Below are 19,384 nucleotides of genomic sequence, written 5' to 3'. Positions count from 1 at the left end.
AAATGATCGGCGTAAAACTAATAAAACTGTTACTAATTTGTGTCAGAAATGTCTTTGGAATCATTTATATCAACTTCTTAGCTTTAAACATGTAGATAGATGGTAGATAAAGACATGCTCAACTGCTGCAAAAAATGACAGGGAAATATACAAAACAGCAAAAATACACCAAATAACTCCAAAAATACACATTACTGGAACAAAAATAATACAAAATAACCAAAATACTCGCACAAATTACTCCAAAAACACAAATTATGGCAACAAAGAAATACACAAAACAAGAAAGCACTTAACATCCACCGCGTAATAGCAGCAAAATAATAGAAATTCATATAAATCTCATTATTGATGGGTAAATGTTTTAATTTTAATAGTCTGAACTTATTCTGCATACATTTACACTTCACAATGTAAAAGCACAACATATTCTTTATTGGGTCCAAGCAAATGCTCCCAACGCACGATTGGGCCATAACCCCACAGATTGAGAACCTCTGATCTAGAGGGAATAAAGGGATCATTGTGTAGGCTATATTGTTAAGAAAATGGGCAAAGTTTCTTTATTTAAAAAAGAAGTTTGAAAATGAACCCAAAGAAAGGAAGAAGATCCATCAGTACTTCAAACAATCCAGTTTATTTCCATTTATTTTACTTTAAAAAAATAAAAACTAGCTCTTTGTTGAACGCCTTAAAAGGAAGCTTGTTATAAAGGCTCTGGGCGAAATATGAATTAAAACTCATCTACTTATTAAGCTTATTCTAGTCCTGATAAATGCCAATCACGTGCTTCTATTTGAGCGTCAGAAAAGCGTCCAGATGACGGCGAGCGTTGCCATGACACCGTTGAGTAAAGCGACGCCGTAGCTCCAGTGGACATCGTATCCAGATACATCCCTATAACACAACAAGCGTTAAACCTTCATTTTCATATCAACATCACTCATTTCTAGTTCATTCTTTGCAGGTACGTGGGCTGCACCAATCAGAGCAACAGACTATTCAATTAAGGAAAATATTTAAGAATTTCAGGAATTTTGAGTTTTTTTCAACTGTTTAACATTAAAAAGTACTAATCATGTAATGTAAGCACCAGGAAAACAGTTAAATGTACACAATAATTCATGTTTTCTCCATATTTACGTCTCCTGCGGGCCGAATTGGATGCTCCAAAGGGCCGGGTTTGGCCCCCAGCCCTTGAGTTTGACACATATGAATCAGATAAAAATAAGCTATAAATCATGTCCAATCGGCGCTTTCTAAAGAATAATATTGACATTACAAAATAAAAAACATGTGCAAGTGTTGAAACGTAAAATATGTAAAAGAAAAATACATTAAATACAAAACTTTACGCCAGGCAGATAAATGGTGTTTTGCTGTGTGGTTTGTACCTGTAGTATGGATGGTTCCCAGTTGGGAGTGGGAACGTTGGGAAGGCCATGCCAGGCCTGTATGAGTTAAGGTAGGTGAGCATCAATGAGAAGCTGGAGCAGATGATGAACGCTAACAGGCATAAGACCAGGATACTCCAGAAACCTACACACAAGGACTATTTTACACCTGCTCTGTGATTGGTCAGAAAAGGGTTTGAGCTTTACCCAACATTCTCTCCTCAGTCCCATCGTCTCGTCTCACACGCTCGGCTCGCAGCTCTGAAACACAATCCAAAGATTAGACTTTTTTCCTTAGGGGCTTGCTTTACATATATATATATATATATATAATCTTTTTTTCTATTTTTTACAAAAATAAAAGCCTATCTTCTGTTGTTAAAATGCACTGTTTTCTTTTATAAAACTTAATTTTTCATGTTAATGAAAAAAAGAAAAGACAGAAATATTGAAAAGCCAGCAAAAACACACAAAAATTACTCCAAAACCACAGAAATACCAATAATGGCAGAAATATTAGTGAAATCGATGACGAAAACGCAAAGCTTGACCCACTTACTACACACACACACACCAATAAAATACAAACAACAAAAAATCAAAAATTGACAGATAAAAGTGTACAAACCACACGAATACACAAAAAGGAGGGAAATATAAAAAATGACAGACAAATACACAAAACAACAGCAGAAGTACATGAAAATGTTCAGAAAAATAAACACAATTACAGAAAAATGAACAAGCAGACAAAATGCTTTCAAAACCTGCAGGAATACACAAATTATTCCAAAACTATGACAATGACACCAAAACAAACACACAAAGTAATAAAATAAACAATACTACAATTGACAGAAAAATAAACAAACGACAGAAATATACACACAAAAAAACACTCCAAAATCACACAAACTGAGAGAAAAATATTCCCATTGATGACCACAATGCAGGAAATGACGTTTTACTGTCGATTTTAAAAGTGCTTTAAACCTTTTTTTTTAATAAACTGTTTCATTGTTTTAAATGTTGCATTGTTTGATTTAATGTCATAATTCCAGTTAAAACGCTGCATTTTTAATCACGTCAGCTGGGTGACGCGATGACGTCACAAGCGTGCGCGTGCTTGCGCTCACCTCCGATCACAGGGTACAGGAGCGCGCACACGCCCCCGACAGAAGCGGCGGCCGCGGCGGAAGCCAGCACGGACAGCACGAGCCTCGCTTTCTGTCCGTTGGTCGCGGGTTGATTGTCGTGTTGCCTCGCGCGCTCGGTGACACCACGCGCCATCGCGTTTCACCGAGGAATTAGCAGCTTTGGCCCCTCACGTCTCTACGCACGAACGTCATGAGTTCTGCGCGGAGTTTTACAAACCAGGAACTGTCCTACTTCCGTCCTACACACTAAATTGTCCCTCGGGGTTTTCCGTCCTACTTCCGTCCTACACACTAAATTGTCCCTCGGGGTTTTCCGTTGGTAAATATTGACAAACCTCGCCTATTAATCTTAATTTTACTCGAAAAATTAGCAAATGTCAAACAAAAACAGATTATTCTTCTTTTTCAGGTTCTGTCACTTGACACGAGTTTTATTTGTTTTTTTTTTAAAAAACGTTTTTCTACAGCATTTAGATGACGTCACGGGTAGTTGTCAAAATAAAGGTAACTCTGAAAACAAACATTTTAAACTCATGTTTATAGATTTGACCTTCATTTACAACTGTATTTATTTATTGTTAGAAATGTGAACACAAGTTTGATTCCTGTGCATGTAATAAACTTTGTTCTTTCTGTGTGGAGTTTCCATGTTCTCCCAAGGTATTTATTTATTTATAATAAAAAATAAAAATATACTAAATGAGTAAAATAAAACACTAAAAATGCGCTGAAAGATAAAAAAATACGCATTACTCCAAAAAACATACATTACAGAGAAATACACTAAAAACATGAAAATGACTCAAAATATGCAAAACTAAATATTTATACAAAAAAATACACAAAATAACAAAGTAACAAAATTACATAAAATGACTCCAGAATCATACTACAATGGCAGCAAAAAACTAATTATACAAAAAATGCACAAAAATACAACAAAAAGATCTGCAAATATACATAACTCCAAAAAACATACATTACAGAAAGATACACCAAACAAAAAAATAAATAAAAGTGAATAAAAAAAAAAACAACCACATTTATCATGTTCATGTCCCATAGAATTAAACCAGGGAAATCGCACACGCTGTTTTATTTTGCACCCGCAAATAAACCCCTTTATAACACTGCAGAGTACAGAGTATGTACACCTCTTTGTACATCCAACCTTCAAACACATACTCATTTGGCCATAATTAACTCTACTTATGCTCCCACATGAATGCATACTTCCGACGGGCACTGTACTAGTAAATAAATAAAACTATATACGTGAAAATATTTTGTTTGTATATTTGTGTTATTACCTATGTTGGGACAAAACAAAATAACTATTATTATTATTATTACAACTACATTAATAAAATACACAAAGACTGATCAAAGCACAATGCACAACATTAACGATTAAGAAAAAAAACACAGATGGCCCAATACACAAATTTCCAATAATGTTGGAAAATTTTTTAACTCATTCAACAACAAAAAAATATGACATGGCTGAGGGGCTTTATTTTAAAATATCTACATTTATGAATGAACAAATTGGCAGCAGTTGAAATTGATTTGTACAAAAATCATTTATTTATTTATTTAAACCAAACTTATTTTCTGACCAAAAATCGGGACCTGTAATGAAATCCAAAACGAACTTTATGTGCCCATAAAAACAAGAAAATATGCAATGAGCGCTTCCGTCCAGTGACGTAGGTTTATTTTGAAACTGCCAAAGCGGAAGAGGTGTGGACGCTGGTGTTTGGCTGTCAACAGATCAAACGTCTCCAAAGCGCATTGGGAAAGTCCTTGATCAGCTGTCGCTTTACGGTAAAAGCACTTCCTCCATATGGTTGCTTCGCTATTCTTACAGCCGTTTGTTACGTCAAGGTTAGACTGGGTTGATTTTGTGTGCTTGTGCATTGCTGTTCTGTTTCGTGGAACTGATTGTAGCGATTACGTGGATTTTTTTTGCACTGCAGAGACGGGGTAATGAATCTGTTGGTTATTGTGTCACCCATATGTTACTTCCGGTAGTTGCTGCCCATACTTGGCGTTTTGCTTTTATTTTTACAATACTTTGAAGGCTACTACCGGAAGCTGATCACTAGATACAACGTACGCAATTTTTGTCCGTTACACCAATTAAAGCGTAACTTCAAAACGTTTCGATAAACAAACTCCAAACCAGCTCATTTTTATTTAAACAAACTCGCAAAAAATGCTTCCTGTCATTGTCAGTGTCTGAGTTTAGCTACGTGACCGTGGGGCGTTAATGAGGCTAAATTAGCATGTTTAGCTTCAGCATTGCACCAGTGTTTCCTTGGTGGGTGAAGTATAAACCTTTCTATTCACGTTTATCGGCTGTGACTTCGCTGTTTGATGCATTTTTCTTCACAACTGTCTACATTTTACGAGCTTGTTCTTTGTTTTTAACATTAGCAAATCGTTAACATGAAATGGTCACGAATTTAATTTAAATGATGAGGAAACTTCCGCTCATTTTCTACTTATATGAATTAAAAGTCAGCCTGTTAAAGTCGATGGCAGAATCGAGCCCACAAAATCATTTAATTTGGCTCCAGGGACCGTTTTGTTGGAGGCGATAATTGCAGGAAAAACGAATAATGATGTAAAAACTAGGGATGTTCAATATGAACCGATATTGATGTTTACACAGAAAATACATTTACATAAAGTAAAACCTGTATTTTTTTTTAAGGATTTCCCCCTTATCCTGAAGGTTTTAATATTCTTCCGTCGTGAAGACTTGTTGGTGGTGTTAGTTTGGTGTTTTTTGTATTAAAAAAAAATACATATTTGTCAAGAAATGATTGTACTTCACTTAAAGTCAGGGATTTTCTTTTTTATGGAAATTGGTGTTGATAAGTGTTTCCACAATAGTTCATTTTAAGCAAATATACTGCATTGATTATTCTATAAATCATTTGAAAATGTTGACAACACCCAGTCGTGTTTGGAAAGGAAAAAGTACTGTGAAACTGTTACAAATTGGACACTGAAAGTTTGTCTGTTTAAAAAAAAAAAAAAATAGAAAATCACAATTTATTTTTGATTGGGCATTATTTTTACTAACCATTTTCTGAATGTATTTTTTTATTTTTTTTTAAAATGATTACGAGAGCCCAATTCATGGACATCTTTAAAGTGAAATAATTTATTGCTTTGGATGAGAACATTTTTTTAGTTTTTGTTAAACAGTTTTTATATTTAATGCTAAATGGCTGCTTTTTACTGTTAAACAAGCAAAGCATCAATTCAGTAGTTGCCTCCACTTTACAGTGCAGCTGTAACATCAGAGTTGGAAGTGTGGGTGGTGAATTTCTTTCACTCATCCGTCACAAATTTAGCAGAATTTTCTGTCAATGTTTCACCATCAAGGCTTTTTTTTTTAGCTTAAACAACGCAGTGATCATCCCACAGTGATTATTGTTTGGTATTTCAGGTGTGTTGTGAACTATGATGAAGGAGGAGAAGATAATTTGTCAGGCTGCTGCTGCTGCTGCTGCATCAGTCGACACGTTTCAATTTGTGCACTGTTTGCTAACGTGTTGTCAACACCCACACACACGAGCTTCAAGTTCTACATGCTAATACCTTCAATACATTTGAATACATTTTTTAAATATAATCCCTTGCTAAAGTAAGACAAATGGCTTTGTGCTCGTAGGAAACAATCATGTATCTGTCATTTGTTCATTCACTATTAGAGATGTAACGATTCACTCAACTCCCGATACGATTCACGATACTGGGTTCACGATACGATTCTCTCACGATTTATTTAACAAAATGGGACTGTAGAAAAATGATGACCGAAAAATATTCCCTTATTTTTTGGGGGGGAAAAACTATAAAAAACTATACTGTTTTCCTTTTATTTTTAGTTGTCAAAAGAATCCCTTGATAAACTATTAAAAACAATGCAATTTAACTAAAAATAAATCTTGAAATAAATAAATAAAGGAATAATACAAATGAAGAAGAAGCCTATTAATTTAAATTCTGGTTCTATAGTAAACAATGCAAAACTGCATAATAGTTCTTTTTAAAAGTGCAACTGAAAATGTATTTTGAGCCGTAATTTCACTGTAATTATGTCAGATATTTGTTTGGACCAGCAGAGGGCGCTGGTAACCCAGTGGTCGGTTGGCATGAAGATATCTTGCAGTGAAGAAGAGATGCTATGCTAGCAGACAGAGCTAATAGAAAAATGTGACTTTTACAGATATTCACGTAATATTACAGATATTTTTTGGTTCCAAAAGGGGTAAGGAATCATTTATGAACATGTTTAAAAGTAGAAGGTGGCCAGAAAGAAAGTATTATCAGATTCCACCCGCCGCCAACACTTCTGGATAGCGCCCTCTGCTGGTTTAAAAAGTACTGCGATTCAATTTTCACAGTATTGATGTGAATTGTGATACCTATGAATCGATTTTTAACTGCCGTACGATTAATCGTCACATCCCTATTCACTATTATATTTTATCATTTTGGTGTGGGAGTATATTATTAGACGATTAACCAGAAAATCACAATTATCAAAAGTCACACGTTTGGAATCCATCATCAGTGAGAGAAACACGTTTGTTTCTTTCTAGATGTGCTTCATCAGCCAATACTAGTTATTATGTAGTAAAGCAATCTGCCAGCAGGTGGCAGTGTTTCCTCGGTTGTCTCCGGCATCGATGCCGTGCAGTCCAGACAAGTGACAATAACGGACTCTCCAATTTTCTATTTCAAATATTCCTACATTCATTTAAATAATTTTCATATTTGCATTTTATTAAAAAGCTGCAGTATGTATCGTGAGACTGGAATGGAAACAATCATGCTCCCCCTCCCCTCCCTGTTTCCAATCGACCGGCATCCTCATGAACGCTGTTTGCAGTAACTTTTCTTGCTAAATCTGATGACTTTACAAATCCTCTTACCAACATCTTTCTTCAAAGCAACGGTTGACACATCTAGGGACTGTTTCTTATGTTATTGAAGAGTTTTCTGATGTTTTAGAGACTGAAAGCGTGTATCACTCTGTAGTTACTGCGAGTGCTGCTGTGAGTATGGCGTCACATTAGTTTAAAAAGCCACACGTGTGAAAACAACAGCACGCATAAAAACCGTGGTTAGCGAGTGGGTACGCGCTCCTTCTATGAGATCAGGTCAATTCAGTGGCTACTCTCATGCGCGTCGTCACTTTTTGCTCACGCTCGACATCACTTTTTACTCGCTCAATAGACGGTCGCTGCTGCTACTCTTTTTTTTTGACTGTCACCTAAAATGCCAACATTTTCCAGGCCAGAGCCAACCAGAGGCAGTGTTGGACGCTGGGCGGGTCATCCTTGCGGCAACTTTGGATGCATAAAGATGTCTGAGCAAAAAGAGGTGAATTGAAGAATTGACAAATATGGATTATAAGGCTCTTGTTGGCGTTTATATGGACAAATAAAAAAGAAGTGTAGTAGCAGCAACTGTCTATTGGCTCCCGAAACACCTGCCTTTTGACACAGGGGACCCGCCCTCTTCAATACATTCTAGTGACACCAGTACATGGCACTGACCCTTCGCAGTTGCGGAGTCCATTCCACCCGACTATGTTTGTGACTTTAGACTATAGCTATTCCACGTCGTTCTTCCATTTTTTGGCTTGCTTTGCTGTGTAAGTGGTTCTGCATAAAATCGCGACAGGGACTTTTTCTGCCGAAACTCCTGCCAGTGCACTTTCACTACCCGTAGGACGTGAACGTGCATCGACTTTTATGGATTTTTGACCAAACTACACTAAAAACAAACATACTGCAGCTTTATTGTTTAATCAGTTGTCTTTACTTTAATATCATGCCCAAAATGCTTAATAGGGGATTAAAGCATATAGCTATTTTCATGTCATGAGGTTAATTCTGTGATATTATCTTATTACAGTATGTGTTAAACGTATGCCAGTTATACTTGTTTATTTTTGTTATTATCTTCGTTTTTGTGCTGTAGTATGAAAATAGATACATAAAGAATTGAAAGGAAATACCTAAATGTAGCAAGTCAGCGATAGTGACAAAGTACATAGCAGAGTAACATAATTAAAGAGGAAGAAATGTGTTGTTCAACCTGCAAATATATTAGTTACATCGTTTGTTTTCATGGTGTTTATTAAATAGTGCAAGCATGTGCATAATGCTGAAGATTTTTTAACGCCTACAGTGCAATTAAAGGAACTGTGGGCTATGACGTCACCCGTGGTAATGACTGCCATTGAAATATTGCTCTCTCTGCTTTCACCACAGAAAGAAAAAACAAGGAAGAGGAATCTGCGACGGTCTTCCAGCCTTTGTCTTAACCGATGCTTTCTAGATTGTGTGTGTGGTCAGCAGCAAAGGGCTGCTTAGTGGAGATAGTTATTTAAAGCAACATGCTGTCAGACAGCATAACATCACACATTAGAGAGCGAGCAGAGGGCCTGTTTGTGTGTGTGCTGAAGAAATGGGGGGTTGGGCCATTAATGATGAATCTTGTAGGAAATATGGTTAGAGTTCAAGCGTGAGGAGTAAGAGTCAGGAAGGATGCGACCCTCGTGAAGCTGCTCCACAAACAAGGATCATCATCAGCCAAACTTGAGTGTCTCTCTCCCTCTCTCTTTCTCTCACTGACAGGTGTCTGCTCACTTTGTGTGAGTGCGTGTTTGTGTATTTGAGGCATCGCCGAAGGGAGTGAGCGATGTCTTCGGAGCTGCTGGTAGATCTGAGTGAGGACTCGACCGCGGCACAGCTCGGACAACTGAAGCTGGCCACCATCGAGGACCAGCAATGGCCACCGGATGAGTCCACACTCAGCAAGTCGGGTGAGAAGGTGGTCAACATGCACCCCATGTCCTGTTTTTATCAAGACTCCAAGAAATAACGCTAAGAATGTTCCTGACGGCTTATCCAAGAGTAAAGCCAAGTCTGATGTATCGACGACCAAGTCATAGATGGGACCATTTATCGAGTCCTAGGCACGGACCAATGTCCGACTCTTTGGTACAAACCAATGACCGTCTTCTAGAGGCAGACTAATGATTGTCCTCTACCCGTGGACCAATGATTGTCCTCTAGGCGGACCAATAAGCAAGTCTTAAGGACAGACCAATGAGCGATCCGAACCTGTTCAAACTGTTTGTGTGTCTTGGTGTTTGTGTTTCAGCCACAGATGTTTCCCAGCAGTTTGATGTGAACTCTCCTCACTTACCATGGGACCATCCATTCTATGACATCGCCAGGCATCAGATCATTGAAGTGGCGGGTCAGTGAATAACCGCATAAATCACCAGTTTGGAAATCAGACGGCTTTAATGTGCAGCCGTTACTTTATTCAATGAAGTTTAATGACTTTGTTCACATTGACTCTCATTGTGTAGGCGATGATAACTTCGGGAGGAAGGTGATTGTGTTCAATGCCTGCAGGATGCCTCCTCATCATCAGCTGGACCATCACAAGCTGCTGATGTGAGTCGGATGCTGGTCAGGATCCATAGCTGTGATGTACTTATAGAGGAATGAATGGTTCAGTAATGTTCTGTGGTATTTGTTTCTATGTTAAAGGTACCTTAAAGGAACTCTGGATCAGTACGTGGAAAGCGATTACACTTTGATCTACTTCCACCGCGGTCTGACCAGTGAAAACAAACCCTCCCTCGGCTGGTTACGGGACGCTTACAGAGAGTTTGACAGAAAGTTAGTCATCGACCAACAGATTATCTCTTTGTGTTTCAGTTTTCACTTCCTCATGTTCTGCTGCTGTTTGCGTTTTTCAGGTACAAGAAGAACATCAAAGCCTTGTACATTGTCCATCCAACCATGTTCATCAAGACCCTGCTGATCCTCTTCAAACCAATCATCAGGTTCTTCCACCTTTTTCATATCCTCACCCTCTGGAAATATCAGTCTGTTTTTTGAGGTTTAAAATAATTCGAACAATACCTTTTTCAAAGTTGTTCTAGCATTTATTTAAACACAAGTTTTAGAATTCGATAAAAAATTGCATCAAATTGGCTTTTAATATAGTTTTTTAAGTAAACTATTGTTATTAATTTCATATTCTTTTGCTGAAAAGCACGTGGTGAAATCACGCAAGATTCACGTAGCGTGAATTTTAACCTGTCCGTTTGTTTTTGCTACACCTGCTAGACTTTCAGCGTTCGTTTTACGGCAAAAAATATCAATATGTAATATGTAAATGAGGGTTTAGACTGTGTATATATTGCAAGTTCTGCTGGATTTTGTGTAAGATAATAATAAGAATAAGAGAAAAGATAATAATTTATTGACCAGTACTTATGTAGCAACCAGTCACTTAAGGCGATTGAAGCATTAGCGACGGGTACAAAACCACAGTTCGTGGAACATCAGCACTAGAGAGGTTGGTAGAACCGCAGAAATGCCAGTAGAGGACTCTACCCTGCAACATCAAAGAAAGAGATTAAACAGCAGAACATCAAAAGAAGAGATCAAAGGAAGATATCAAAGAGCAAACACTTCTCGGGAGAAAAAGAAGAACATAGGGCACAGACAGAATGTGATGTGGCCTAAAGGAGAGAATAGGAAACAGTTATAGGATGTAAGCTTAATCACTCTGTTGCTGGCCACCTTTGATGAGGGTCTTGGGTGTTTAAAAGACCAAAACACCCCCTGATTCAAAAGAATACGACTGATTATTCATCCCAAATTTCCAATATCTGAGAGACAGGCCCCACACCACTCTCAAATGGTAAACCTCATGTGACTACCATCTTTTGGCACAAAGGACGGTTTGTTGAGCCGTTTATTGATTTTTCTATTTATTTTTCAGACAGTAAATTCTGTAATTCCCAGCTGTTTTCCAAAATCATGGAAAATCAGAGGCCCAACATTGTTGACTGATGGTTTTGCAAAACAGATCTTCAGACAGATCAGATTAGGCTATAAGCCTGTATCTCATAGAGGGATGCTTCTTTCATTTCTTCAGTGGTTCCATTCGTTTTGTGAGATCCACTGGTGTAAAGTAAGCGTTTAATGAAGTTTCCACCTGTTTTCCAGCTTTAAGTTTGGCAGGAAGATCAACTACGTGAGCTATCTGAGTGAGCTGGAGGACGTGGTGAAGTGCGAGCAGCTACTGATTCCAGCGCTGGTCAAAGAGTGCGTTTCTCCAGATTTTGAAAAGCACACATCGGACGCACTCTTTGATGAGTGCGCTGTTGTTTTTGTTGAAGGTACGACAACAAACTGAGAGCCTCCCTGAAACCGTCAGCCCACCCTCCCATGTCACCCCCTCGCAGCCCGCCCCTTCCTAACCAGATGTTTGGGGTGCCACTGGATCTGTGAGTGTGTTAGTGGAGGAGCTAAAGGCTAACCAGTGGCAAGGTGCCTGCTAATGTTTGTTATCTGTGTGTCAGGCTCAGACAGAGGAGTGTGAATGATGATCTGGTGCCGGTGGTGATGAGGGACACCATTGGCTTTCTTTCAGAGCAAGGTACTCGTCTAATCATTGAGGATAAAAACACAATCAATAAATAAAGTGTCTGATCGGCTCTTGGTAGATGAACTAAAATAGATCTTTGTGTGATTGTGTGTCAGGTTTGGACATTGAGGGGATCTTCAGACGCTCCGCTAACGTGACTCTAGTGAAGGAGGTCCAGCTGAGGTACAACTCAGGTATGTTTCTTTAGAGCCTTACACTGCATGATCTGGTGGGAGGAGCAAAACTTAAAACAACTTTGTCCACAGGCATGTCAGTGGACTTCAGAGGGATGGAGGACGTCCACTTGGCCGCCGTCATTCTCAAGACGTTCCTGAGGGAGCTTCCCGAGCCTCTGCTGACCTACCAGCTTTACAACGACATTGTCAACTTCGCCAGTATGTTTAGAACAAGCGCTGAGTTTTAAAAAAAGACTCACAACCTTTTCTTTTCAAGCCTAAGTTCTCCTCACACAGAAATCGCTTATGATTGGCTGAGTCACCATCATGCCCCGCCCTTTAAATCAGGGTTCAAGAGTTCAACCAACCAAATTTAGTTTTTCAAAAATAGCTGTTGAAAACACACATCTATAATCTTTTTTAAAACATAAATCAACTGTATATGTTTTCCTGTGCAACATGCATTTCACAGCGTGCCTGTCAAAAGAAGTTTATTTTTCAAAATAAAAGACAAGTCCAACACGAGAGACATAAAGTATTTATTTTTCACCAGCTTTCCCCGACCCACCAGTTGAGAACCGCTGCTTTAAATGATCAAAACAAACGGACAATTCAGCTTTGTTTAAATACAAAGTTGTGATTCAGTTTTGTTCAAGTTGTAGAAATGCATTCACATTTAGTTTGTGTTTTTTTTTTTTTTTTTTTTTTTGGTTTGGTGAAAATGTTTTTAAGATGAATGTCAGAGTTGCCACAACATAAGTTATCCAGAGCCAATCCTCTCTGCTGTTGTTCTTATCTACACTGTGCGTGTGCGTTCCAGCTATCCCCAGTGAGAGTCAGGTGACCGCGATGAAGACCCTGGTGGAGTCGCTGCCCGAGGAAAACTACGCATCACTGCGATACCTCATCACATTCCTGGCACAGGTGATGATGGATGGATGAGAGATTATGGATGGATGAATAATGGATGGATGCATGCATGAGGAGCAATGATTAATGGATGGGTGTATGATGAGAAATGATGGATGCGGAGGGATGCATGGATGAATGATGCATGTGGAGAAATAATGGATGGATGAAGAGAGATGGATGGATGGGTGATTCAGGAGAAACGATGGATGGATGAGGAGAGATAATGGATGGATGCACAATGGATGGGTGTATGATGAGAAATGATGGATGCGGAGGGATGGATGGATGAATGATGCATGTGGAGAAATAATGGATGGATGAAGAGAGATGGATGGATGGGTGATTCAGGAGAAACGATGGATGGATGAGGAGAGATAATGGATGGATGCACGAGGAGCAATAATGAATGGATGGATGGATGGATACCTGAATGATTGGATAGATGGATGCATGAGGAGGAATGCTGGATGGATGGACGACTGAATGATTGGATGACTGAATGGATTAATGCATGAGGAGGAATAATGAATGGATGGATGGATGAGGAGAAACTGATGGATGGATTTGTTCTGTGATGCAGCACATAATCACTTATGTTGGATACATTTTTCATATTGAAATGAATTAAAAAGCCTTTAATCTGCCTAAAAAAACCCACCAACTTTTATTGTTTCTCACTTTGATCTTTCTCTGTAACCAAAACGCCACCATCACATCCAGGTGTCCGCTAACAGCGAGGTGAATAAGATGACCAACGGCAACCTGGCCGTGGTGTTTGGCCCCAACCTGCTGTGGGGGCGGGACAACGCCATGTCACTCAGCGCCATCGGACCCATCAACAACTTCACCAGAACGCTGCTGGACCAGCAGCATCTGGTCTTCCCCTAACTGTGGTCCCCCTTGTTCCCTGAACATTCAGTGGTTGGCCCCTGACTGATCAGGGGCCACAGTAAGGTACTGCAGTACTGCTCCACCACCACCATGCACTTTCATTTCAACTCATTACAGCCTCGCCTGCATGGACGCCCCCGTCTCTAGTGTTATTTTGTCGTGTATCCGTCATGTTCTTTATGTCGTGCCAAAAGAGAAAAAATGACACACTCTGGAGCTTTGTGGACGGATGAAGTGAAAGACTCAGGTTAACTGTAAAAAAAAAAAACAAAAACAGTGAACTTGGTACCAAATGTTGCAGACAATCTCTGAAACGCTGTAACTTCAGTAGGATTAGGTTCACTGCAGCTCTAGGATTAATTTAATGGGGAATATTCTGTGTTGCATCCATCTTTTCCCATGTTTTTCATCCTCAATAGTTTGCGAATTATCCCATATTTTCTTTAGTTTTTGTTCATCCCACCTTTTCTTTCTTTCATACTTAAAAGTACAAACACACACAAAAAAAAACAAAAAAGTACAGTAGCTGTTTATATTAGCATTATTATTAATATTATTGATATTGATTCGTCTTTTTTTTTCTCCTACATTTATTTTTATATATTTTCTTTTAAAGCCCTACAAATTGTAAATGTGTATTTGCTAAAGTAACGTTTTCTCTGCCCTTCACTTTGATCTTTCGGAGCTTTTGCGAAATTGCGTCTTTAGTGCCTGTATTTTGATTTTTTTCAGTTAAATGACTTTCTTTGCATTTAATTCCCTTCACCTTGTCGTAGTTACAACAGCTTTTTTTAACACTAAGACATTTATGATTTGAAGTAACACTAAAGATGAGATAAATCACAATTATCTTTATTTAAACACGTTTCTCTCCTTGTAATATTACTGGTTTAATGTAGCTCAGATGAACTGTTTCTATATCTGTTTATGTCTGCAGTGGCCTTTATTCTAAGTTTTGTGCTGCTTTTAATGGAGTTTGTTCAAGTTGTTTTTATTATTTGTTTGGGTGGCAGCTTATGTTTTTTTTTTTTTTTTGTGATTAATTTGTTATATCGTTTAAAGTCAGTAAAGTGACCAAATTAAGGTTTTGTATGGTCAGCTTCCATCCATTAATATGCTTAGTGAAGAGTATAAAATCTGATTAATCGGCTACTGTTAAAAAGTTGAACTATAAATACCCTGTAATAGTTATACGCTTTAGTTTATAAATCAGTGAAATATTTAGGGGTAATTTTAGAGCTGGAAAGAATGAGGCAGTATATATGTTAGTATTAAAATATAAAGTTGGATTGATATTAGGATCTTATTTTATTTTAACCCTTTTACCATTTAAAAAAAATACAAAAAAAAAAACACTATTATTAAAAAATCTGCCAAATTTATATAGAAAATTAGAGGAAGTTTGAGGTTATTTTTTGTTTAAAAAATAAAAATTGGGACGTCCCAATATTTAGTACTCTGATCTGTGTACTCAGCTGCTCTGAGAGTTTTAGTCATCATGTTGATTTGTCAGTTAAACATCTTTGTCACTGCTCGTACATTCTATATGTATTTAGGTAAACACACACACACTGTTTGTACATGTGACAACTACAGCAACTTGCTACGCTAACGGAAAGCCGTCACTAGATAAAATGGTGGCCAGTTAATTCATAACACAACCACGAATTTCAAGTCGTCCGAACCCTGTGATTTTTTTTTTTTTTTTTCAACCACAGACATGGAAATTAATCCAAACCCAGTTTTTTTAATTTTTTTATCAAATTCCAAATGAATGAATCAACAAAAGCAATTTGAAAAGGAAAAAAAAGCGTTAAAGGTAGTGCATAAAATCAACCTTTCTTATCAGAGCTACATGTACACACTTTGGTATTGTGTCATGCTGATTTTTTTTTTTTTTGTTGCTGAAAATCATGATTTGTCTTAATGATAACATAACTAAGTTTGTTAAGAGTGTTTGTTTTGCTTTTAGCCTTATTCACTCATTTGTAAAGCTTTCCCGTTTGGTCTTTTGCTCACTTTTTATACATTTTCTTTAATCTTTATTTATCAATAATATTATTAATAATAAATGTTTGTACTTTGAAATACATTTTAGTCCCTTTGACTTTAAATATATAATTTTCTGTAAAATGTGTCACTTTTTCCTCATTTTAACCTTTCTCTCACTCAACGTTTTTTTTTTTCTTTAATTTTTTTTTTTTTTTTTTTAATTGCTTCCTGTGTTTTAGGCTGCTTTAGGCTAAAAAACGTTTCCTATTCCTTCTTTTTGTTCCTGTTAAAATTCTACTTTAAAAAAAAAAAAAAAGCATATTAAAGATAAAGACAGGTAGAGTTCATTTTCCTTATTTATTTAGTCCGCATATAGCCAGAAACGGCTTTGCCTGTTGATATCTAAATGCTACTTTTTGTCACCACCATCTCTAATATCAGCTCTCACCAAAGTGTTTGAGTAAATATCCGTCCATCAACACAAACTGATCAGTTTGCTAACATGTGCTTTGTCGTCTGTAAGTAACATTTTCTGTAAAGTCTTTTAGCCGAATCGGATATTTTATTTTTCTGTATTTGACCCCCAAAAAAGAGATGAACTTATGAAGTGTTAGTATAATGTAGCTATATCGTAGATAGTTTTTTATGTGACTGAAAAACAAAGAAAAATCCCAAATTCAGTTTGACTGAAACAAAAAAAGAGAGAAAATAGTGTAACAGTCATGTCAATACATTAGTGATGAAAAATGTGTTTATGTAGAAGTGTTAACTCTGCTCAAATCACATAAATATAGATATGTATGTATATATGTTTTCTTTTTAAAGTGTGATTTTGTGTGTAAGGTGACACATTAGGGCCTCATTCAGGAAAAAATACTCGAGCTCCTGGGACATGATTTTATTTTTTTACTCAATTAGTTTCACGCGCTCACGTAAACGTGAATAAAAGTTTTACGCACTCACGAAAACGTTTTACACTTTCACTTAATAGATTAGCAAACTCGTATGAAAGTTTTAAGCACTCGCGTAACAGTTTTACGCACTTAAGTAAAAGTTTTAAGCACATAACGTTATACAATATTATGTGAGCGCACAGAAGTTTGTACGTGAGAGTGCAAAAACTTTTAATCGAGTACGTAAAACTTTACACGCTCACTAAAAGTTTCACACGCAAACTAAAGATTTAAGCACTCACGTTATATGCACTAAAAACTTTTGTGCGCTCACATAATAGCGTTATACAATATTAAGTGAGTGCACAAAAGTTTTTACTGCGTTAAACTTTTACGTGAGTGCAAAAACTCACACTCAATGCGTAAAACTTTAACTTGAGTTTTATGCGCTCATGTAACTTTTATGCGCTAAAAACGTTTGCGCGGTCACGTAAGTTTTTAGTGCATGAAACTTTTACGCAAGTGCGTAATACTTTTATGCGAGTGCATAAAATTTTGACTTCCGTTTTAGCTGCTCACAAAACACTTCCACACGCTCACTAAAAGTTTTACGTGCTCACGTAACCTTTACACACTGAAAACTTTTTCGCCCTCACGCAATAGCGTTATATAATAATAATATGAGAACGCACAAAAATGTTTTTAGTGCGTGAAACTTTTATGCAAGTGCGTAAAACTTTTACTTCCATTTTAGGTGCTCACTTAAAGTTTTACGAAACCACGCAAATTCTACTCTATAATTGTACGCACATACGTGAAAAAAAAAACTTATACAAACGTGTGTAACCCACTGAAATAAAAGAAGCAAAATATCATCCCTTTGGCGTTCCATACCCAAAGTACATTTTAATTCATTGTGTTTTCCATATAAGATCACATATTAATATTAATATTAATCTTAATATTGTCCCCACAGGTGGGTAGTTTGAAACCAAAATGTCGGTGCCCCTGCGCTTGCTTTTTTCCTATTATTTACAGTTTAACGATACAATTACAAAACTGACGGTTTCCAGCAAAAAAGCAAAACCCGTGGGAAACTAGATAAATAAATAAATACATTATTTAATTAAACTTTGGATTAAGTTTGGGCGTTGGTGAGAGTTTAGAATTTAAACATTAAAAAGCAAAGATAAATAAATAGTAAAAAAAAAGTTAAAGCATCAACAGCTTTTCAACATAACACTTCATTGATGACGTGATGATATTTTGGATTCTGCACCATGTTAGTGAGGCTTTGTTGTGCGTGCGTGCCTTATCCACCCCCTGTGTGATCAGCCATCAAAGTGCCCATTCTGCCATAGATTAAAAACCACTCGGTGTCGTGGGTGACTGTGTTCCACGTGTATTAAGGGCTGTAGGTGTTAAACCCTCCCACCTGCCCTGGCTGTAAGGCACGTCGGCAGGCTTGGGGAGAAACCCTCGTCAGAAGAACATACCACCCCTCCTCCCCTCGTCATTTAATGATGATTCATCAATATGAGAACATTCTAGATGTTACAGCCTCTAATCTATGGATCTTTGTACTGTAACTGTTGTCATGGTAACAGTGAACCATATTTCTCCATGAGAGAATTGATTTGATGTCTTATAGTTAGTGATCTTATTTTCTTAACTCTATTTTTCATCATTTAGGCTACTTTTGATATGTTGTGGATCTCAGTCTTCTAAATGTACAACGGTGAAGTATGATCAGTGTGAAAAAACAAAGAATTAAAGAATGAAACCCACAGTTTTGTCATAGTGTCATTGTTTACTTTCTCATAGTGTGGGGCGTGACCTCATAAAAGGGGGACGACGCAATTTGTATTTTTTCTACAATATTTATTATTACTGTTCTAAAATATGTAATTACACATTTGTTTAATGAGTTTTTTTTTTTTTTTTTTCTTTTTCTGCACAACTTACATTTTTTACCTATATTTTATTGTAATTTGTAGCCCTGAAAATGTTTTATTCTTCAAAGGGGGCTCAAAAAAAAAAAAAAATTGATAACTAATGTATATTATTATTATATTATTATAATGAAAAATCAAGGGCACATTATTTGAACTACTCTACATTGCAAATCCTTGAAAAATAATAATAGACTACTAGAGGTCTCTGTTTTTAAAAGTATATACAGTATATCAATAGATATCTTGTGCCTAATCTGCTTTGTTAATATGTATTGCTATATTATCTTATTTTGTTAAGTGACTTTTACTATAGTGTATACATTTTATTTTGTCAACTGTTTATAGTTTTTTTTCTCGAACAAATAATAGACTATTTCTATTTTAAATATATAATTGTATTCACTCTGAATTTATCTGAAATTAATTTTTATTAGTTCTTTTATTTTTTATTTTAATATATTCATTTGAGTGGGCTCTTATATAAACACGTAGCAGTTATCATTAGCGGCCAGTGGGTGGCGATAA

At 36.9% G+C, this 19,384-nt stretch overlaps 2 protein-coding genes across 5 annotated transcripts; one reads left to right on the top strand and one right to left on the bottom strand.

The window, feature by feature from the left end:
• Positions 1-618: 618 nt before the first annotated feature.
• arl6ip6 (ADP-ribosylation factor-like 6 interacting protein 6) lies at positions 619-2,927 on the bottom strand. Its single transcript, XM_028465708.1, has 4 exons — positions 2,531-2,927; positions 1,602-1,655; positions 1,395-1,539; positions 619-897 (listed from the first exon to the last, which is right to left on the bottom strand). Exons 1-4 carry the CDS (start codon positions 2,682-2,684, stop codon positions 804-806), a joined length of 447 nt encoding a protein of 148 aa, XP_028321509.1. The 5' UTR covers positions 2,685-2,927; the 3' UTR covers positions 619-803.
• Positions 2,928-4,284: 1,357 nt separating this feature from the next.
• Positions 4,285-16,156, top strand: arhgap1 (Rho GTPase activating protein 1). 4 transcript variants are annotated; one of them, XM_028465322.1, is made up of 13 exons: positions 4,285-4,378; positions 9,220-9,407; positions 9,749-9,847; positions 9,963-10,050; positions 10,147-10,278; positions 10,359-10,445; positions 11,620-11,718; positions 11,793-11,900; positions 11,976-12,052; positions 12,157-12,234; positions 12,307-12,435; positions 13,037-13,140; positions 13,849-16,156. In XM_028465322.1, the coding sequence occupies exons 2-13, from the start codon at positions 9,284-9,286 to the stop codon at positions 14,014-14,016; spliced, it is 1,293 nt and encodes a 430-aa protein (XP_028321123.1). In that variant the 5' UTR covers positions 4,285-4,378; positions 9,220-9,283; the 3' UTR covers positions 14,017-16,156. The 4 variants fall into 4 exon arrangements, with proteins under 4 accessions (XP_028321123.1, XP_028321131.1, XP_028321139.1 ...); XM_028465330.1 differs by having other exon boundaries at positions 4,299-4,378; positions 8,854-9,407; XM_028465338.1 differs by having other exon boundaries at positions 4,331-4,438.
• The last annotated feature ends 3,228 nt before the right edge of the window (positions 16,157-19,384 follow it).

This window comes from Gouania willdenowi, chromosome 2 (assembly GCF_900634775.1).
Source record: "Gouania willdenowi chromosome 2, fGouWil2.1, whole genome shotgun sequence".
NCBI lineage: Eukaryota > Metazoa > Chordata > Actinopteri > Blenniiformes > Gobiesocidae > Gouania > Gouania willdenowi.
Note: the sequence above shows the minus strand (reverse complement) of the source record. Positions and strands in the feature narration are given on the sequence as shown.